Source organism: Heteronotia binoei, chromosome 13 (assembly GCF_032191835.1).
Source record: "Heteronotia binoei isolate CCM8104 ecotype False Entrance Well chromosome 13, APGP_CSIRO_Hbin_v1, whole genome shotgun sequence".
NCBI classification, from domain to species: domain Eukaryota; kingdom Metazoa; phylum Chordata; class Lepidosauria; order Squamata; family Gekkonidae; genus Heteronotia; species Heteronotia binoei.
In genome coordinates, this window is record NC_083235.1 from 49,154,538 (window position 1) to 49,173,799 (window position 19,262).

At 39.6% G+C, this 19,262-nt stretch overlaps 1 protein-coding gene across 2 annotated transcripts in view; it reads right to left on the reverse strand.

Annotated features, from left to right (window-relative positions):
• The window catches only part of PRKCA (protein kinase C alpha), a 281,994-nt gene that overhangs the window by 76,601 nt on the left and 186,131 nt on the right, over positions 1-19,262 (reverse strand). For both annotated transcript variants that reach the window (XM_060251984.1, XM_060251985.1), the window contains exons 4-5: positions 14,270-14,381; positions 12,992-13,120 (exon numbers count right to left, since the gene is read on the reverse strand). In XM_060251984.1, coding sequence (XP_060107967.1) covers positions 12,992-13,120; positions 14,270-14,381 — 241 coding nt within the window. The remainder of the gene's footprint in view (positions 1-12,991; positions 13,121-14,269; positions 14,382-19,262) is intronic.

A 19,262-nucleotide genomic window follows, 5' to 3' on the forward strand; every position in this document is an offset into this window, starting at 1 on the left:
CGCCCCTTTCCATTAGCTGTCCAATAAAGTGTTGTTTCTGCCAGAACTGTGTCTCTGTCTGTGTCTGAGTTGTATCTCAGAGTGGTCAGGGAAGTTGTTTTCAAAGGTACAGGTTTCAGTCTGCCTGCAGAGCGGGTGGTGCCTATCTTGAAAGTAACTGTAAAATCTCAGGTTGATTGGACCAAGCAGTTCAGTTCAATTGGCCCCTGAATAGGGTGCCCATAGCCATTAACAAACATCATGCATGGAAGGCATGCTGCATCTGAAGAGTGCCAACTGAACAATAAGCAAGGTTATTAGCAGCGGGGAGCATTGGAGAAGAATGAATCGGCTCAGGATGTGGTTGTGGAAACTCATCTGATTAAATGGGAGTGGTTTTAGAAAGTATAAAAAAGTCTTCTGATATGTTGCCCAACCCTACTTTCATTTGCCTGGGAGTTAAGTGGATAGTGAGACCCATGAGAAATGCATTGCCACCAGTTTTCTTAAAGGACTGCTGTCATACAGATATGAAAAGCAAGGTTGGTTAATTTTGGGGTGTGTGGCCTTGCAGAGCCCTGGAAGGACTGAATGGTTTCAAGCAAACTTCAGGCAATTTGGATATGCTGCTGATCAAGAAAAAGAACAAGAAAAAGTCACAGCATTTGGGCTCCACACAGAAAAGTACTCCCTGCCCACAAAAAAAAAGTGCTATGGCCATTGTATGCTTCAGGCTTTCAAATGATGATCATAACATAAAACACAGTTGCTGCCCGGTGCCCTGAGAGATAGGGATGCCCATCCTTTCAGAGGTGGGTGTCTAAGAATGTACTTTACAGGAATCACTCAATCATATGGATGTGCGGTTCCTTCCACAACTCGGTTCTTTAGTCAGAGCAGCTGGATGCTTACAAAATATTCTGGTTCTGCAGATGTCCTTTGCTAGCTGAAATAAATCCAAATAAGGATACAGCAGAAAATCTGCTATTCTCTATGGAGAGTTTTTCTCCATAGAAGATAACCTGTGATTGGTATGTGTGCTGAGTATATACAAATGGTTTGGAACTTGATAATTGTGGACAACTATCTACCCCTCCATGAGGAAGGTATCTGAAATGAGCTAATCAGCTTGCAAGTTACACTGGAGGTGGTCTTGAGACGTCCAATACAAGATTCTGGATTTGGCACCATTTATTGAAAATAAGAGAGATATTCCACAAGCACTTTATTGAACTGGATTACTGTGTCACATATTGGTATTAATTACACTGAAAACTACTTGGATTTACTTTTAAATGAACTGTTGTAAAATTAATATTCATATTTACTGAAATATGAATAAGTATATTTCTTTAGTAATTTGACAACAGTCTGTATTTGTGCATATTGCTGGTCTTCCCTTGGTTCTCTCCATTGCATATTCAGTTTGGACTGTCATCTTGTAAACCATGAGGCTCTGTTATACATTACTATTCTCTGTTTAGCAAAACTCTATTTTAATGTGTCTCATGAGGGCAATGACTCCTCATTACATTCCCAGGTCTTGACTCCTGCAGTGTAATTCTATAATAACTACAGGGCATTAACAAATTCCTATCTATGCTCTAACCAGCAAAGACCAGAAGAGTGATTAATTCATCCTTTTAATAGAAGTTGAAAATAATGTAATATTCTAATATAATAATATTCTTATGCTTTATTAGATTATAGAACAGCATGAGTTAGTAAAGTCTTAAAACTACAGAAACCAAACCTTGGGGGGGGGGAGGTGCAGGGGAAGATTTCAGTCCTATGGTATCCCATATTCAGGGATTGATACCATTCATGGTGTGACAAGTACTTATTGTACAACCTCTGTGTCTAAGAGGCTTTATCAGCAGAATATGAAAGCCTTTTAATATAATCGCCTACCTGTACAACCAGCCTACACACACACACGCACACAATCTGATCATTGCTAGTTATTATTCTTGCTTCTCAGTTTAGATCTCATTAATTCTTTCACTGCCAAGGTGGGCTTTCCTACGGGGTGATTTCCCCTAAATGTCAGCATTTAGAAGATATTTCATGGCATGATAAAGTATGCGAGAACATTTTCCCCCATACTCCAGAAACTCAGCTCTTTTGCTCAGTGATAATTCTAGCAATTGCAAAATTTGTATCGGTCCTTTTAGGCCTTGAAACAAAGGGGGGGGGGGAGAAATAAGTGTCTTCTGCTGCTCAAGATTTGTGAATTAATGAGCTTCTAGGGTAGAAAAGGAAAAGAAAAGGCAAGGAAATTTTAAATCTTTAAAACTGACCAGCCTACTTTGAAAAGTCTAATAGGAAATAACAGGTTAGACATTCTGTTCCATCTCTACACTGAGAAAAGAAACTGAAAGTGTTGAGTAGTAGCTCTTTATGTATTACCTGTTGCACTGAAAAACAGTGAAACAGTCAGGAAAAAATATTAGGCGTCCCCAGCTGTAGTGACAGGACCAAAGCCTGTAATTATCTGGTTCAGAATACCTGAGAAATAAACTTTGCAGGAAAAAAATCCACGAGTTTGTCCAAGAGTTCTTCAAGAAAAACTATAAATGCAGAGGCAATCCAAATAAAGCTAAGTAAAGTTGACCCATCATTAAGATTAATTTAAAAATAAAGACTGCTTTGCCTTAAGCCAGGGATGGCCCTCTCAGGGCTTTAATCAGGCTCACAGGGCTCTTTTCTCCCCTCTCCTGCTGTCCTCACTCTTTGAAGCTCCCAGGCTGCCAAAGTTCCCAGTGCCTTCTTTCTTGTTTTTGCAGGCTGAAGAAGGAATCAAAGCTGCAAAGAAAATCCAGAATGGACTTTCCATTAAGGTCTCTGTGCCCAGATAAACTACTTTATTCATTCTGTGTCTTCCTTGCCGCTTTGTCAGCATTGCAATGTATTTTAACGAAGCGGAACTCAGTTTCACTTTTCAGCACTTATATGGCTAATAAGAAGCTATTCCTTGCTGGAGTTGTGTGACCTTGAAAATAAAGGGTTGATGCTTTGAGTCAGCATGTCTCTGCTGAATGGACCATAAATCTGGTGTCTAGTGAATATTCTAATCTGGGAACCCACAGCCAAAGGGTCATTGCCGGTCTGAATAGAGCAGGGGGAGAGGCTTGCAATGCTCAGCCATTTCATGTTTTCCTAAGCCCAGAGCATTTTATATTTTGGTTTATATTTTTTAGTTTCTACTGTGATTCTTGTTCTTTTTCTTGATGTTTTATTTTTAAAATTGCATTGTCAAATCCCACTATTCCCACACCTTCCTATTTTAAACAAAACATCACAAGACTTTTAAACATGGTTGTATTTTAAGTAAAAAAAGTAATATCTTTGTGTTTCTCTGTATCCTTTTTAAAGTTTATATCTCCACTACCTGGCATTACATTTTATTATACACATGGCCTGGCCCCACAAAGTCCCATTTATGTCAGATCTGGCCCTCATAACAAATGGGTTCAACACCCCTGTCTTAAGCATTTCAGTCCACTTTTCTCCCCAGAGAGACGCAACATGTCAAACAAAAAAGGAAAAACTAGAAAATTTTTAAAAAACACAACAATCAAAACAAAATATAAAACCAAAGAAAAAAACACATAAATATGGGCTTGTCCAAGTTGGCTAAGCTAATATATCTCAGTTCTTAGGCTTCAGGCCCCTGACTGAAAGCAAAGGGCAAAGACCTCTTCTGTTCTTGCCCTTTGGCTTTCTTGCAAAGACATGCACTTCTGGCCCTGCTCAGGCTAAATACCTGCAGAAAGAGGAGAACAAAAGTCAGACCAGATGAATATCAGCTACTGCTAGGTTGCTGTCAACATTTAGGTTACCAGTTAGATAAAACTGTAAGAGAATGGCAATGTTTCCCCGTACCGTCTGGCTTGACTGACACAGGTAAAACATTTTTTGTTCTAATGGTAAGCTATATCTGTATATTTAGTCTGTTATGTGTGGGTGGTATAAATACTGTAAAAATATTTCAGGGGAAATGCATCTATTTTGATATTCAACACATTCATCACAGGGTCTTTTTTACTATTGGAACAGATATTACTTCACAGACTCCAGCTACAGTGCTTCTATAATCTGAACCTTGTTAGTATGTAGTACAATAGCAGAAGACCCTGCTCCTCTCTTCAAACTTTCTTCTGCCCAAATCCTGAAGAGCTGGTACCTCACTAGAGACAGAAAAGAACAAGCATGTTGTACAGCTACAGAACCAGATGGGAGAGGATAAAATACAGGAAGCAGAGGCAAGCAGAAGGGGTGGGGGAGAGCAATCATCTACTCAAAAGTCAAGGTTGTGCGAACACTACACCCATTTTCTATTACATTCCTATTAACATGAATATTAAAATCACAACATAACTATCTGCTCTTGCCTTAGGGCATCTGGCAAAGTTAGATGATGATGATTTGCATGGCAGAGTATTTTTAAAAGCAGGCAGAACTCTGATTCAGCCTCCTACAGAATTCTTCACAATGTAGCATGAAGTTAAGTGCTAGGATCAGCAAACCCCTCCCGCCCCCCACAAAAATAACTGGAAGAAAAGCAGCATTACTTTTGCATTCATCTGCCCTCGCTTTGGCTCCAAGTGGAAGTCAGTACATTGCAGATTAAAAACTAATGGAAATTGCATTTCAAATTAAGACAGAATCTAAAAATAAAATACAATAAAAAGATGTCAATACTGACTCTGAATAGGAGAACTAAATAAAAGTGAATGATGGCCAAATAAAGGAACTTGCTAAAGACCAACAAATCAAAAGGGTTTACTTTATGTCATCCAGTCAGTCTTGATTGTGGCACACAAGCCATACAGAAGCAGTAAAAACACTGTTATTGAGTTAATTACCTACAGAGTTAATCCCTGCATACATCATTCATCCTAGTGTATCTAACAGTTTGAGGGTTAGTATCTGAGTAAACTATACACAGAACATTTTACTCACAAAGAAAAAACAGATTTTAAAAAAGCCATGTGAACAATGACTATGTGTGTGCTAAATGCTTCCAATTTATGGCAACCCTATGAATTATTTCCTTCCATAGTATCTTAACAATAGACTTGCTCAGGTGTTGCAAATTCAGAGCCAAAGCTTCCTTAATTGAGTCAATCCATCTCATGTTGGTTTTCTTTTGTTGCCTTCAACTTTTCTGAGTATTACTGTCTTTTCCAGCGACTCTTGTCTTCTCATACTGTGACCAAAGTATGATAGCCTCAGTTTGATTATTTTAGCTTCTAGGGAGAGTTCAGGCTTATTTTAATCTAGAACCCACTTATTTGTCTTTTTGGTGGTCCACAGGATCCATAAAACTCTCCTCCAGTGTCACACTTCTAATGAATCAACTTTCTTCATTATTCAACTTCCACATCTATACAGAGTAATGGGGAATGCTATTGTATGTATTATCTTGATTTTGGTTGCCAGCAGTACATCCTTACACTTAGAGATCTTTTCTAGCTCTCATCATAGGGTTTTCAAGGCATGATATGAAATGATCAGAAGTGACTATATATCAATATTTTATAAGTGATAAAAAGTAAGTGATAAAAAGAACAGCTCAAACAAAGTAACCAAAGCTAGACCACCTATTTCTTTGAACTAGGAGCTTTTCTTCACAAACCAAATGAAGAAGTATACATCATGAGTAAAAACTATTAAAGCCAGAAGTACAAAAAAGGAAGCAGCAGGAAAACACTTTAGAACGCAGATTAATCCAAATCAATGTCCTTTAATCAAATAGGAAAGCATCAGGGTTGCCAGTCCTCTAGTCTGGGCAGGGATTCCCCCAGTCTGGACAGGGGTCCTCCCAGTTTTGGGGGGCTCCAATCTGCTGCCAGCCAACTGGCCAGTGAGGGAAACCCCATTCCAAAACAGTCCCTTCCCACATAGATGTTGTTGGCTCAATGACATCACGTATGGACAATTTAGCATTTTGGTCAAAACTCTATGGTTACCATAGCTTTATGCCAAAATGCTAGAGCATCCATCTGTGATGTGTTTGGCATGATGAAATCACTTCCATGTGATGCCATTGCAGTGCACACACAGAAACACCCAGGAACGGACCAGGAGTCTCCTGCTGGAACCCTGGCAAGACCTGGAAACCCTTGAAACCACATGTGGTTTCATGTGGTTCCAGATTTCACATCTACTTTCCTATGTGATGATCTGAGAACATGAGGACTGAAAAACTGAAATTTTAAGAAATGAAAATACAAGAGATTCCAACTTAGTAAAGTAATATGTAATCGTAAAATGCTGCCTTCTCTTTTTGCTGTATCTATATCTGATTAAATATCACATATTAAATTTAGGAAGTAAAGGAAATATGGGCAATATTCTCTCTAAAAATGACTGCAGCTCAATAAACCAGCTTGTTGATAACAAAACGAGAAAGAAACACTGTCAAGACTACAAATATCAGCTTTGCTGAATACTGATGAAAAGTAGGAAATCCATCCCTATATACACAATAACCAGGTTTTCCAAGTGTCATCACAAGAATAGTGTTTATTAAAAACTGAATGAAATAGAATATTATCCCTCAGGGCTCCCTATACTCTTAAGGACATATATAGTCAAAGTTTAAGATAGACTCCAGCATGCACCAAACCAGAGAATCATTATATGAATTAAGTGCAATTAAATGTCATTTTATAATGAGACAGCCAGGTCTCCATGAGAAACTGTACGCTCCTTAATCAAGGGCTCATCTTGTTACTTCTTAAGATCTCCCTAAATGAAGATAAAAATGGATGACCAGTGCTTGTAGGACAATAATCTTACATTCCATTCCCCTCAAGAGAAATGTAATACAATACAGTCCTGTCTGATAAATGAATTAGGTCCTTAATCAACAGAAAACGTAATCATCATAAAAACTATGTTTCTGTATGAATTTCTGTTCTGGTTTTAATTGTTTTAACAATATGTTTTTGTTGGTTTAATGATTTTAAGATGTGATTTTATTGTGTAACTCAAGTATTCTGAAAATCATAAGCATTTAAGGCTCAGTTTTCCTGGACTGATTTCCACCACTGATAGGTTTGTTTTACTCTCTGCTACTGTTGCTTTGGATTCAACTTTCTTGCCCCTATGACTTCTGATAACACTCATTCTATGGATGAAGAAATGTATCAGTCTTCCTGACGTTGTCATTTGCCCTTTTTCTCAGCCATCCTTGCCACATCATCCCCATCACTCATCCTTCTCCACTTGCTTGGAGCCTCTCACCAGCGATTCCATCCACCTCTGCTAGCAATCTACTTTTCTATTTGCTCCTTTTTTCATAATTGCTTCTTTCCTCTTCCTAGCCTCAGTAGGCTAAGTTTCAAAATCTCATTTTGCATCTTTTCTCCTCTCTACCTCTAATTTCTGTCTTAAGACCAATCACTCGCTGTTTTTCATGTACAGGTAGGTAAAGGAGATTGTGAGCAGCTCTGAGACTCTTTGGAGTGGAGGGCGGGATATAAATCCAATATCATCTTCTTCTTCTTCTACCCAAGAACACCCCTCTCTCCTCTCCCCTTTTTCTGCTTCTCCTTTGGAGATACCAACCACACCTCCACAGTATACTATTGAACTATCTATGGGTTGACACATTTGATTTAACAGGGATTGCTCCACCAGGAATTTCTTAATTTGTTCTTGTATTTGACTGCATTTCCAGTGCATTCCCTGAATTATGTTTTATTACATTTTGAAATCTGCCTTCCTTTCTTTTGCTTTATATATCCCTTGTATTCAATAAAAATTTTGTAGTTCAGTTCAAAGTTATCCACCCCCAATGTCATATTTTCCTATCTATCATGTCAAGATTGCACTTCTGCATACATAAACTTAAAAGTCCCATACCAGAGTAAGGCAGTACATGTGCAAAGGCCATACATGTGTGTCCCTCAGCTCCTCAGATAATAGTCTATTATCTGAAGGTGAGCAGACGCCTATAAATTTGGCAACTATCTCCACTTATAATAACTGTTCCTCAATATGTAAATTTGAAAAAGTAACCAAAATAAAAACTCATTAGTCTCATTAATACCAGTGAACTCTAGGACCTACATGAAAACCTCCATTGCAGGACTTAGAACCAGACTGGTGTGAATTGATTGCATTAGAAACACTTTGGATTCTCTCTGGGCAAAAACTCATCTCCCTCTTATGTGTACATGGAAACAGGCTACTACTGCCAAGTACATTTTGACAGAGGATGAGTACATTCCTCCCTAATCTAGGAGTAGAAGGTAGTCAAAGATTTGACATGTTACCATGCCAATTTGTTTCTGACTGGCCCATAATAAGAAGCGTTCCCATTTCAAGGAGTAAGAGTGCCATGTTTCTTCTCATTTAACAGTACCCATTTCTTAACATTTATTGGTTCTTCACATTTAATAGTACCTGCACAGTTCTGAAAAACAGTTATCAGGAAATGAATGAGCCATGCTGCCACATGCAGGGTGCGTATGTTTGGATATAGGCAAAGATCCTGACATAGGAAATTGTGGTGGGATAGGAAGACATAGCATTTGCCTCATGACATCTTAAGCAGGGTGCAGAACCATGTCAGTCAAAATGTGACTATTACTATGGTCATTATGTTCTCTGCCCTCATCTTGTACAGCACTCATGACATCAGTGAGAATGGGTAAAAGATGTAGAATATATCCCCTCTCCATAAAATTTTGAAGGCATTAAGGATTGATGGTACCAGGCTGTTTTGGGAACAGAAAAAGTTACATTTCTTATTTGTTTCAGCATCCGGAGTGCCCCATTGTTGGACTATAGGAAGAAGGGATTGCTCAGTTCCCATTCATGAGGGGGATAAAGAAGTCTGGCTAAGGAAGTCTGCTATCTGGTTGCTGCTTCTAGCTATCCGTATCGCCTAGACTGTGGACCAGTGATGAATGCACCATGCCCACATCTGGGGAGCTTGGCTACACAGTGATGCTAAGGCTGTGCCTCTCTGCTTCTTTATATAAATTATAGGACCTATTCCAGAGAATATTATCATCTGGAGTTCTGGACATCACATTTGATGGCTGTAAATAAAACTAGTTTTGCCACTCAGATTGTCGTCATTAATGCCACTAACCTATATGGATTTGTAGTTTAAATTTTAATTTAATTAATTAGCTGTGTTTTTATTTTATTCATTTTTTAGTCTGAACTGATTATTTTTAATAATAATAATAATAATAATAATAATAATAATATTTTATTTATATCCCGCCCTCCCCGCCGAAGCAGGCTCAGGGCGGCTAACAACATCAATCCATACAATAAATTATACAGTAGGTTTTAAAATCACATTCACTTAAAAACATTCCAATTAAAATTAACAATCTTAGTGCTACTCTGTTAGGCGTAAATACTATGGCGGAATCACTTAAGGCAATTATCAATCGTTCAGTTAGGTGAAGGCCATCCCAAAAAGGAAGGTCTTGCAGGCCTTGCGGAATTGTTCGAGGCTCCGCTAGGCCCACACTTCTTCCGGGAGCTGGTTCCATAGGCGCAGAGCTGCAATGGAGAAGGCTCATGTACGGGTGTTCTTTAATTTTGCCTTCTTCGGACTGGGGATAGTCAGCTGGTTCTTCCCAGCTGACCTCAGTGCTCTCTGGGGTTCATATGGGGAGAGACGGTCCTTCAGGTAGGCAGGTCCTCAACCATATAGGGCTTTAAAGGTAATAACCAGCACTTTGTAATGAACCCGGTATATAACTGGCAGCCAGTGCAGTCCGCGCAGCCCTGGCTGTATGTGCTCCCATTTTGGGAGCCCTAATAACAGCCTAGCCGCCGCGTTCTGCAACAGCTGCAGCTTCCGGGTTCGGCACAGAGGCAGCCCCATGTAGAGGGCATTACAGTAATCCAATCCTGAGATGACCATTGCATGGATCAGTGTTGCTAGGTCCTGACGCTCTAGGAAGGGAGCCAGCTGCCTTGCCCGCTTCAGATGAAAAAACGCCAATTTGGCAGTGGCTGCTATTTGGGCCTCCATTGATAATGAAGGCTCCAATAACACTCCCAAGCTCCTGACTCGTCAAAAACTAGGAGGGGAATTTTTCCTCCCAGAGCGCCGCGGCCCACACAAAGGACCTCTGTCTTCGTCGGGTTCAACTTCAACCCACTCAGCCTGCAGTGCCAGGTCCAGATTCCCTGGGATGCAGTCAGGCCGGCCATCCATTAGCAGATAGAGCTGGGTGTCATCTGCCTATTGATGGCACCCAAGCCCATACCTCCGGGCAATCTGGGCAAGGGGGCGCATGTAGATGTTAAATAACATTGGGGAGAGAACTGCTCCTTGCGGCACCCCACAATCTAATGTGCGCCGCTGGGACAGCTCACGCCCAACTGCCACCCTTTGTCCCCGTCCCTTGATTATTAATATTTGGCTGCTAAATTAATTATTATTAATTATTGGCAGGGATTTTTTGTAGAAAAAGCCCAGCAGGAACTCATTTGCATATTAGACCACACTCCTTGAGTCTAAGACAGCCGGAACTGTGTTCCTGCTCAAAAAAGCCCTGATTATTGTTAATTATTGCTAAATTATAATAGAATTAAATTGTTAATTAATTAGAATTATCTGCTTTAGAATTGACTAGTAATATATTTATTATTGTTGTTGATTGGCTATCTCAAATTAACTTGTAATTTACTGGGGGGGTTAGTTAATTTAGTAGGTGGGAAACAATTTATTAGAAATTAGGTGGGATTTGTTAGACTTAAATGTAGGTTAGTGAGCTAATGTTAGATAAACAAAGTAGGTTATAGAGCAGGGTATAGAGTAGGGTATTGTTATTACAGCTTGTTGGATTTACTACTAGTTGTACTCCACTGATAGATCAGAGGCTGCTGCAAAGACCATCAGCAAAAGGTGATGACTGGGCTGGGGATTCCGGTACTTCTGGAGAGGGGAAAGTATAGCGGTAGGAAAAGGTATATATTTAAAGGAAAGGGACCAAGATTTTGGAAATCTTGATCCTCTTCCAGCCTGAGTTCCATCCCAATGGTTGCAGACAGTGGGGCCAGGTTAAGTTACCTGCCTCCAACACTGGTGTTGTGTAACACCAAGTCCATTGATAATAAGACCAAAGGTCTACAGGATTTCCTGCTGGAGCAAGATATGGGACTGGCATGACCAAGACTTGGATGCAAGATGTGGAGACAGTGGCTCTCTCTCAATTGGCTCCCACTGGGTTCTTGATCCTTCACCAATCATGGACTAGTGGACAGGGGGATGGCTCTATTCATCTGGGAGGCTTACTCCTTCCTGGCTCTCCCATCTCCAAAGATCACTGGCATAGAGTGTGCCAGCCTGGTGTGTGATGTTGGGGAGAGTTTGGCTATCTGGTTGGTGTACTGACCACGTAACACACTGGCTAGTGCCTTATCATCCTTGGTGGAGGCTGTAGAAGGCTGGACACTGGAACACCCCAGGCTTTTAGTCTTGGGTGACTTCAGTGTCCATGCTGATGATGCAAACTTCACTCAGGCAGCAGACCTAGCGTCATCCATGGTGGCAGTGGAACTCTCCCAACAGGTAATGACTCCCACTCACCAGATTGGACACATGCTGGATTTGATCTTTGCGGCAGGGTTACAGTGGATTGAATTACTGCAGAGGCAGTGCTATGATTGGACTGCTATGCTCTGAAGGGCCATGTGAATTTCCCACCTTGCCCGTTTAGATGGTGAGCGTATTTTAGCTTACCCATGGAGCCAAATGGACCCTATGTGGTTCCAGATAGCTCTGCGGGATCCTTGGCCCCCCTGGAGGCTCATTAGATGAGCTAACGTAGAGTTGGCATAGCTGACTCTCTGTGGCCATTGATGAGATTGCTCCCTGGCACCCTCTGCACCTCTGTTCAAAGCTGGCACTGTAGTATACCCTGGAGCTGCGGCTGATGAAACAAAAGGCTCAGACGGTTAGAGACATAGTGGTGGCGTGCTCATGACAAAGTGCCAAGAATATCTTATAGGTCATTTATGAGAATGTATGAGGTGGCAGTCATACATGTCGCTAAGAAAATTTATTATATGGTCATGATTGCATCTGTGAACTTGCACCCAGCACAATTATTTAGTACAATTTGGTCTTTTGCTACTCTGCTATAAGGCAGGCCAAACCAATATGGCAATTAGTACACATAAGCAGGGCTTTTTTGTAGCATATTAGACCTGATGTAGCCAATCCTACACCCCTGATGTAGCCAATCCTCCAAGAGTTTACAGGGTTCTTAGTACAAGGCCTACTGTAAACTCCAGGAGGATTGGCTACATCAGGGGAGTGTGGTCTAATATGCAAAGGAGTTCCTGCTGCAAAAACACCCTGCACATATGTTTCCTTGACCCCAGAAATAAACTTTTCCACGATCAGAAATGGAATTGTGGGGATGGGGGGGGGGGGGCGGAGATCCCAGGCAAATGACTCATAAACTTCAGAAGAATCACTAAGTCTTCACAAAGCAAACAAGAATGGATAAATTCAATGAATACTAAGGAAACTAAGGTACAATGACAGCCCAATATACTAGGGTTGGGGTATACTGCTGCTCTTTCCAAAATTTGGCTTTTCATTGCAAACAATCTTACTGAAGGGAGGTCTACAAATGCCCCAGTCCAAGTAAACAGTGAATATTAGATATAGTTGAAGGATGACAGGATTGCCCGGCAGGTGATATACAGATAGGAGCGGTGCAGGAGTATTCTATGTCTGATCTTCATTCTTTTATGCTTTTAACCAATACAATGAAACACATGAAAAGATTTTAAAGTAGCAAAGTAAAACGATGTTGTTCCCAGCCAATATTACACTTCTGAATTATGTTTAACTAGTAATTAGCATCCATGTACTATTTTTAGGCTTGCCTTTGCCAAAAATACCATCTGAACTGACATAAGATATTCAATACAAATGAAACTAAAATGACTGTATTACAAAGCCAAGAAGGTGTCCTAAATGAAGCTTGCTGCTTCTAGGCAGTTTTCTTACCTGTAACTTCTAGCTTGTCAGTAGAAACTTCAGCCTTCAAATAGATTCTCCCTCTTTTTTCTGTGTGATCCATGCCACAAAGACTTGGGACATTTATCACACATTGTTTGTGAACATTCATATCACAGGCTGCAGATCAGAAAAGAAACAATTAAGAATCCTTTGTATTGACAATGGCTGAGATCCCAAGGAATACAGTAACTTCCCACTGCTACTTATGGTAAGGGGCAGGTCTATCCATCTCACAGCTCTTTATGTGAATATGAAAATCACATAATAGCAAAAGGAGCACAATTGACAATGTCAACATTTGCGATAAAAAAGAGACTAAAATTCTCCAGAGTATGGAAAGGCTACTAGATAGAAGCTGACATGTAAGTGTAAAATATGATAAAATTTAAACAAATCACTGAACAGGAGATTCTCAGAGAGAAGAGAGGAAACAGGAAATAAAACAATCCCGTTGACAATACCAACACTAACAAAAGGGATGAAGGAGGTCAAAGATAAGATAAAAATTGACCAGTGTACAGAAAGCTCATTAAGTAGTACCTTACATGTATGTGCAAAATATAATTACTTAAAAACTACAATGTGGTGATGTACATACAGATGTTAACTAATTGTTTGATGAAGATGTTAACTCTTGTCTGATGAAGTGTGCTTCTAGCACACGAAAGCTTACATTCTGAATAAAACTTTGTTGGTCTTAAAGGTACAACCTGACTCCTACTTTGCACTATAAAACACTTCATGCTTTTGTGGATTGCCAAACATAATCCTCTATGGTTGCTCTGCTATGTTATTTTGATGTCACACCATGTCACATGATAACATGATACAGTCTTGATGATGCTCATGGTAACATGTTTAGATTGTTATCAAAATAAAGCTGAGAAGTAATAAAAATGGAACAATGTCTAATCAGGAAATACAGAAGACCATAAAGAGCCCACAGATTATATTTACAGCATTTTTTAAAAAATGGTATGGGTTTTATTGCAATGCTTCAAGCTCAACTGCTGATTCAATATGGCAGTTCTGTCTTCCAATAAGTTTCCACTGACATATTTCCATAGCAAATGCTGTGCTAGAAAAGGCACTATTAATTTACACTGCTAAATTAGATGTGCTCAAATACTAATTTATTTGAAATGGAAAGCCATGCCTGTGATTAATAGTAAGTGAAAATATTTTACTGCCCCAGGGAAGGCCATTGACTAATGGTTTTTATTGATTTTAGGAGTGTGTTTTAAGAACATTTGAAAACTTACTTACTGTCACATTTCATCCCTTGATGTATAAGTCCATAAAGTAATGATCCACAATGGTCACAAAATGTTGGACTTCCATATGTGTGGATTTTGAACTTGTGCTTGCTTCTGGGGTCCTGAAAAAAGGAGGAATAGGAATAGAACATATGACATAGAATTCCTCATATACTGTTTTATCACCCATTTATGAAGAAGCAAGCCACTATTTCATTACCCAAGATGTTTTTCCAAGGAAAATAATTGCTAACTCTCACCTTTCTTAGCAGGCTTAAAACACAGAATAAATCCATAACATTAATGTTGATTTGACTGAGATTTTATGATTACACTATACTGGTGTAATTTAAACCTAGTATCATATACATGCGGCTACCCTCTCGGGTTCACATTTAAAATGGAACCACAAGTCTCAATTCCTACATTACAAGTACTTTGCACAAAATGGCTCTGTTTTCACTTTTTTATTTTAGGGGGGATGCAAGTCTCTCTTTTTGCCCATTATTTAGACCACCATCATAAACATACCAGAACTAAAAAGTCAAAGCTTCTCACATTCTCTTAACAATTAACTAGATCTAGAGCTATAGCAATGTTCTCAGATATAGAAAGTTTCAGAAGTTAGAGGAGTTCAGATGAAAACCAAATCCACAAAGGAGAGTAAATAATCTCAACAGACAGATATGCAGGGGGTTTTTTGGTAGCAGGATCTCATTTGCATATTAGGCCACACACCCCTGATGTAGCCCTAGAAATGGAGTCAAAGGCTGCTTTCAAAACTATGAAAGCAGCTAGAGTGAAGCTGAGCTTTTAGATTAATATTTTTCAATTAAATGCTGTAAGATCAGGCAGTGGTCTGTAGTGGCTCTTCCTCCCCTAAAGCCAGCTTGCTCTTTTGCAATTAGATATTCCTGCTCTAGCCAGCTCTTAAATTTATCCAGTAAATGTTTGATGTAAAGATTGTTAATAATGGTGAGCAGGTTTATTGGCCTGTAATTAGTGGGATCATCTTTCCTTCCACTCTTAAAAAAGAAATCTGATTGCCAGGCCCCAGTTCTTGACCAGAAGAGTTATAAGTAAAAAGCAAGGCTTTTTTTTTTTAGCAGGAATGCACATGAATACAGGGGTGTAGCCTAATATGCAAATAAGTTCCTGCTGAGCTTTTTATGTAAAAAAGCCCCATGTGAAACAATGGTGACATCAGAGGGTGTGGCCTAATATGCGAATGAGTTCCTACTGGGGGTTTTCTACAACAAAAGCCCTGGTAAAAAGTGATGCCAAAAGTGGAGCCCACCATTCTATGCTGTTTCTCAGGAGCTATGGAAGAATACCAGGAGCTTTTCCTCTTCTGAGTTGGTCAATAAGTGATTTAACCTCTCCTGTGGATATTGAAGGCCATTAGGCAAATCCTCTATCTTTTGCAGAGGGGGCATAAAAAGAGTCTTCATGCATCTTTTGGAAATCTGTTTCCTAGGTGGTTGCCAAGATGAGGGAGTTCAAGGGGGATTAGTCCTTAAATGAATAGTCATCAATGAAGTCCTCATCCCAAATGAAGTCATCAATCATCCAAAAAAGCGCAGAATTATTTTTTTTAGCTGCTGTATAAGATGCTTGATCAAGTTGCTTTTGTATTTTCTTTTATATTTTCTTTTGTGAGCAACCAGCTGCTTGTAGGATTTCTTTTGAGCAAGAAGATATAGGTGAGATGCCTGACTGTTATTTCCAGATGCATTTTTATATTATCTGGAATGCAGAGATGAGAGCTTTTTTGGCTTCAATACAGTCCTTGTCATACCACGGCTTTGAAAATCTTACTTCTCTCTTAGTATATAAACCAGCATGACACGCCAAAAAAGGTTTCAATCTCTGAACTAGGTTTTCATAAAGAATCAAGTGAACCCAACCTGGGTTGGTTACCATAAGAGCTGATTAGCACATCTGTAGATTTTCTTCAGCCAAGGCCTAGTTGAACTTTTGATCTACCAGGGTAACCTCTTGTTCTGTTGGTGAGACATGAATTATAAATCGAGTCTTGAGGTAGGTCTGTTGAGACTGGAATTATTTGTAGCAGAAGATGGAGATGATCACCTTCCAAGTAGGGTAATAGTTGGAGATTTTTTACAAAAGGTAATAAGTTCCCACTGACTAATGTATCTATAATGAATCTGCCATAAATGTGAACTCACCAGAATACTGTCCAATAGTGGAGCCATTCAAAATATGAAGGCTTAGACTATTAATCAGTTTTACAAGACAAAGACCAGCATAATTTGATCTTTTATCCTTAAAAGAGCTGTGAAAATAGGTCTTCCTCCTGATTGCCTACAGACATGCTACTGTTTGAAACGTTCTTGCTGAAACATTACTTCTCCCCTTCAAGCCTTTTACTGAATATCCGAGACTGAAATGCCCCCCTCCATACTTGTTAGAAGCTTTCCATTTTTATTATCTGATTTCTTCTTCTTCTCAATTACTATTTCCATGACTAAAGTAATAAACAGTGAGTCATCACACACTAAAAACTATCTGGCTGCAACATCTGTCACCCACTGATAGCCAGGGTAGTATCTGATATGTGTGAATTTATTTTCTTGTGCTAAAAGTACAAAGCATAATCTTTCATACTTGTACTGGGATATTTATATCAGGCTCATGGCATATAAGACTGAGAGGTCCCATTATTTATGTCTTCTTTTGAAAGGAATTTGAGGAGTTTTTAAAAAACTGTAAATAAATGAGGTCCAAGGAAGACATAGCATCAAAAGAATGTAGCAACTTATCTCTCAAGATCTCAAAGCCAAAAATCTACATCAAATCTACATCACATTAAAGATAACAAAGGCATGATTTTCTAAATTCTTGATAATTGGTTAGTTAAGGGCCAGTTAAAGAACTTGTAGGACATGCCTGCTTCCCCAAAGGGGGAAAAAACATTATCTCATCTCAGACGTCTATGGATATACATGACTCTACATTTATTCTCCAAACCATTAAAATGCCACCTTCCAACCCAATTTATGTTTTAACATTCTTTAGAACCATGTAATGTAAAGATGTCTTCTGGACAGGAGCTGCATTTGATATGTTTTAATGTTATTATTTAGTAATATAATCCTTTGGAAAAAATGACTCTTTTAATCTCCAAAATTAAGGCTATCCAGATTGGAGGATTGTTTAAAATACCAACATGGACCTCTAGAGGGAGGCAGAACAACATTATTATGGTTTCCAAGGCAAGAGACATACAGAGGTTGTTTGCTATTGCCTGCATCCGAGAAGCAGCCCCTGTGACAGTCTCCTACCCACATACAGACCAGGGCTGACCCTGCTTAGCTTCCAGGATCTGAAAAGACTGGGCTACCCTGTGCTATCCAGGCCAGGGGCAGAATAATGTATGGCAAAGTCTTAAAAGTCTTACTTCAAATTTTGTTAACATTTTATTAATATTTATTTATACCTTACACACAATAGGATCAAAAAAAGTCTGAACCTTTCAAAATGTGCAAGAGACATTTCTTAAAACACAAAAAGCCAAATAGTTGTTCTATAGCCTAAGCAGTATATATGTCAAAAGTTAAATGGAATAAACCACAGTACAAGCAAACCTACCCTACCCTACTTGTTCTAATTCACGTATTTCTGTGGTTGTTTTAAGGTAAGTTTTCAAATGGTCTGGTCAAAAAGGCCTCTGCAAAGTTCTCACAAAGAGCAAGGAAGACAGTGTCACATTTAAAGATGCCAGTGAATCTCTACCAATGGCCAGACCAGAGTTTCCCAAACTTTTCTTTCCTGTGGCCCAGTTATTTTTACACTTCTCCTCCGTGGCACACTAAAATTTGAGGGTGGAGCCGGAAGACAGGAATTATGTCATTTCCTGTGGTGTCAAGGGCCGAGTGATGTCACTTCCAGGGCACACTGAAACAAAACTCCACCTTTTCCTGTGATGTCACTTCCAGGGCACTCTCCCAAACGTGCCTCTTCTTCTGAAGTAAATTCATTTTCAGAAAAATCTCTCTGAAACTCATGCTGAGCCAAAATGAGGGTGGAAAGTGGGCGGTCCTCTCTTTTCACCCCTACACCTGCATGCACCTATCTGTTTGTGTGTTCTTCTCCAGCTTGCAAGCACTCCTAATGCCCATGTTCAATTGCCTGCACCACCTACACATCCCTTCCTCAGCAGTACTGACCAGTGTATGCAGTTGGGAGTACTGTTGCCATTGTCATCAGGAATGCCAGCACTGTGTACCACCCACACTGGGTCCTGGCAGTTGCTCTACCTCAAAATATGCTGACATACTTAGTACGCCCTTCCTTCAGCTGAAACTACTGGAACCCTGCCTCAAGCTACAACCAAGCTTGCTTGGTTTCAAGAAAATCTTTCGACAGCTATTTTTTCATACTTTTCTTTGGTTGAAACACGGGGAAATTGCTGTGAAAGGTAGCAGAGAATTGTATTGCAATTAATGAATTAATTTCAAGTTATATATTCATACAAGTTTTTCTGCAGTTATCCCAAAAAGGATATTTATGAGGGGCTTGCAGCTTTTTACAGGCTGTGTTTCCCATGCCTTTAAAAGCAACCTGTTGTGCAAATACTTAGCCAGTGAACTTCTTTCATCTTTTTAATATCTACAGGAGAAGTTTAATTTTAGTGTCAGGCAGCTGTAAAAAAGCAGGACCAGTAAAATGGTGCCAAGTTCATAGTACCATCACTTTCGGTGCTGGCAAGATATACCTCAGTAATCTCCAATAATCTCTTTCTGCCCCACATCTCTCACTCTCACTCACTCACACAGAAATCTCATAGAAGGCCAGCTGGCTACAACTGGGGGTGCCAACTTTTCATTGGCATTCTATGTCTGCAACAACAGTATGATGAACAGAAAGGTTTCATCCAGTAAACATGGAAGGAAGGAAGGAAGGAAGGAAGGAAGGAAGGAAGGAAGGGAAGGGAAGGGAAAGGAAAGGAAAGGAAAGGAAAGGAAAGGAAAGGAAAGGAA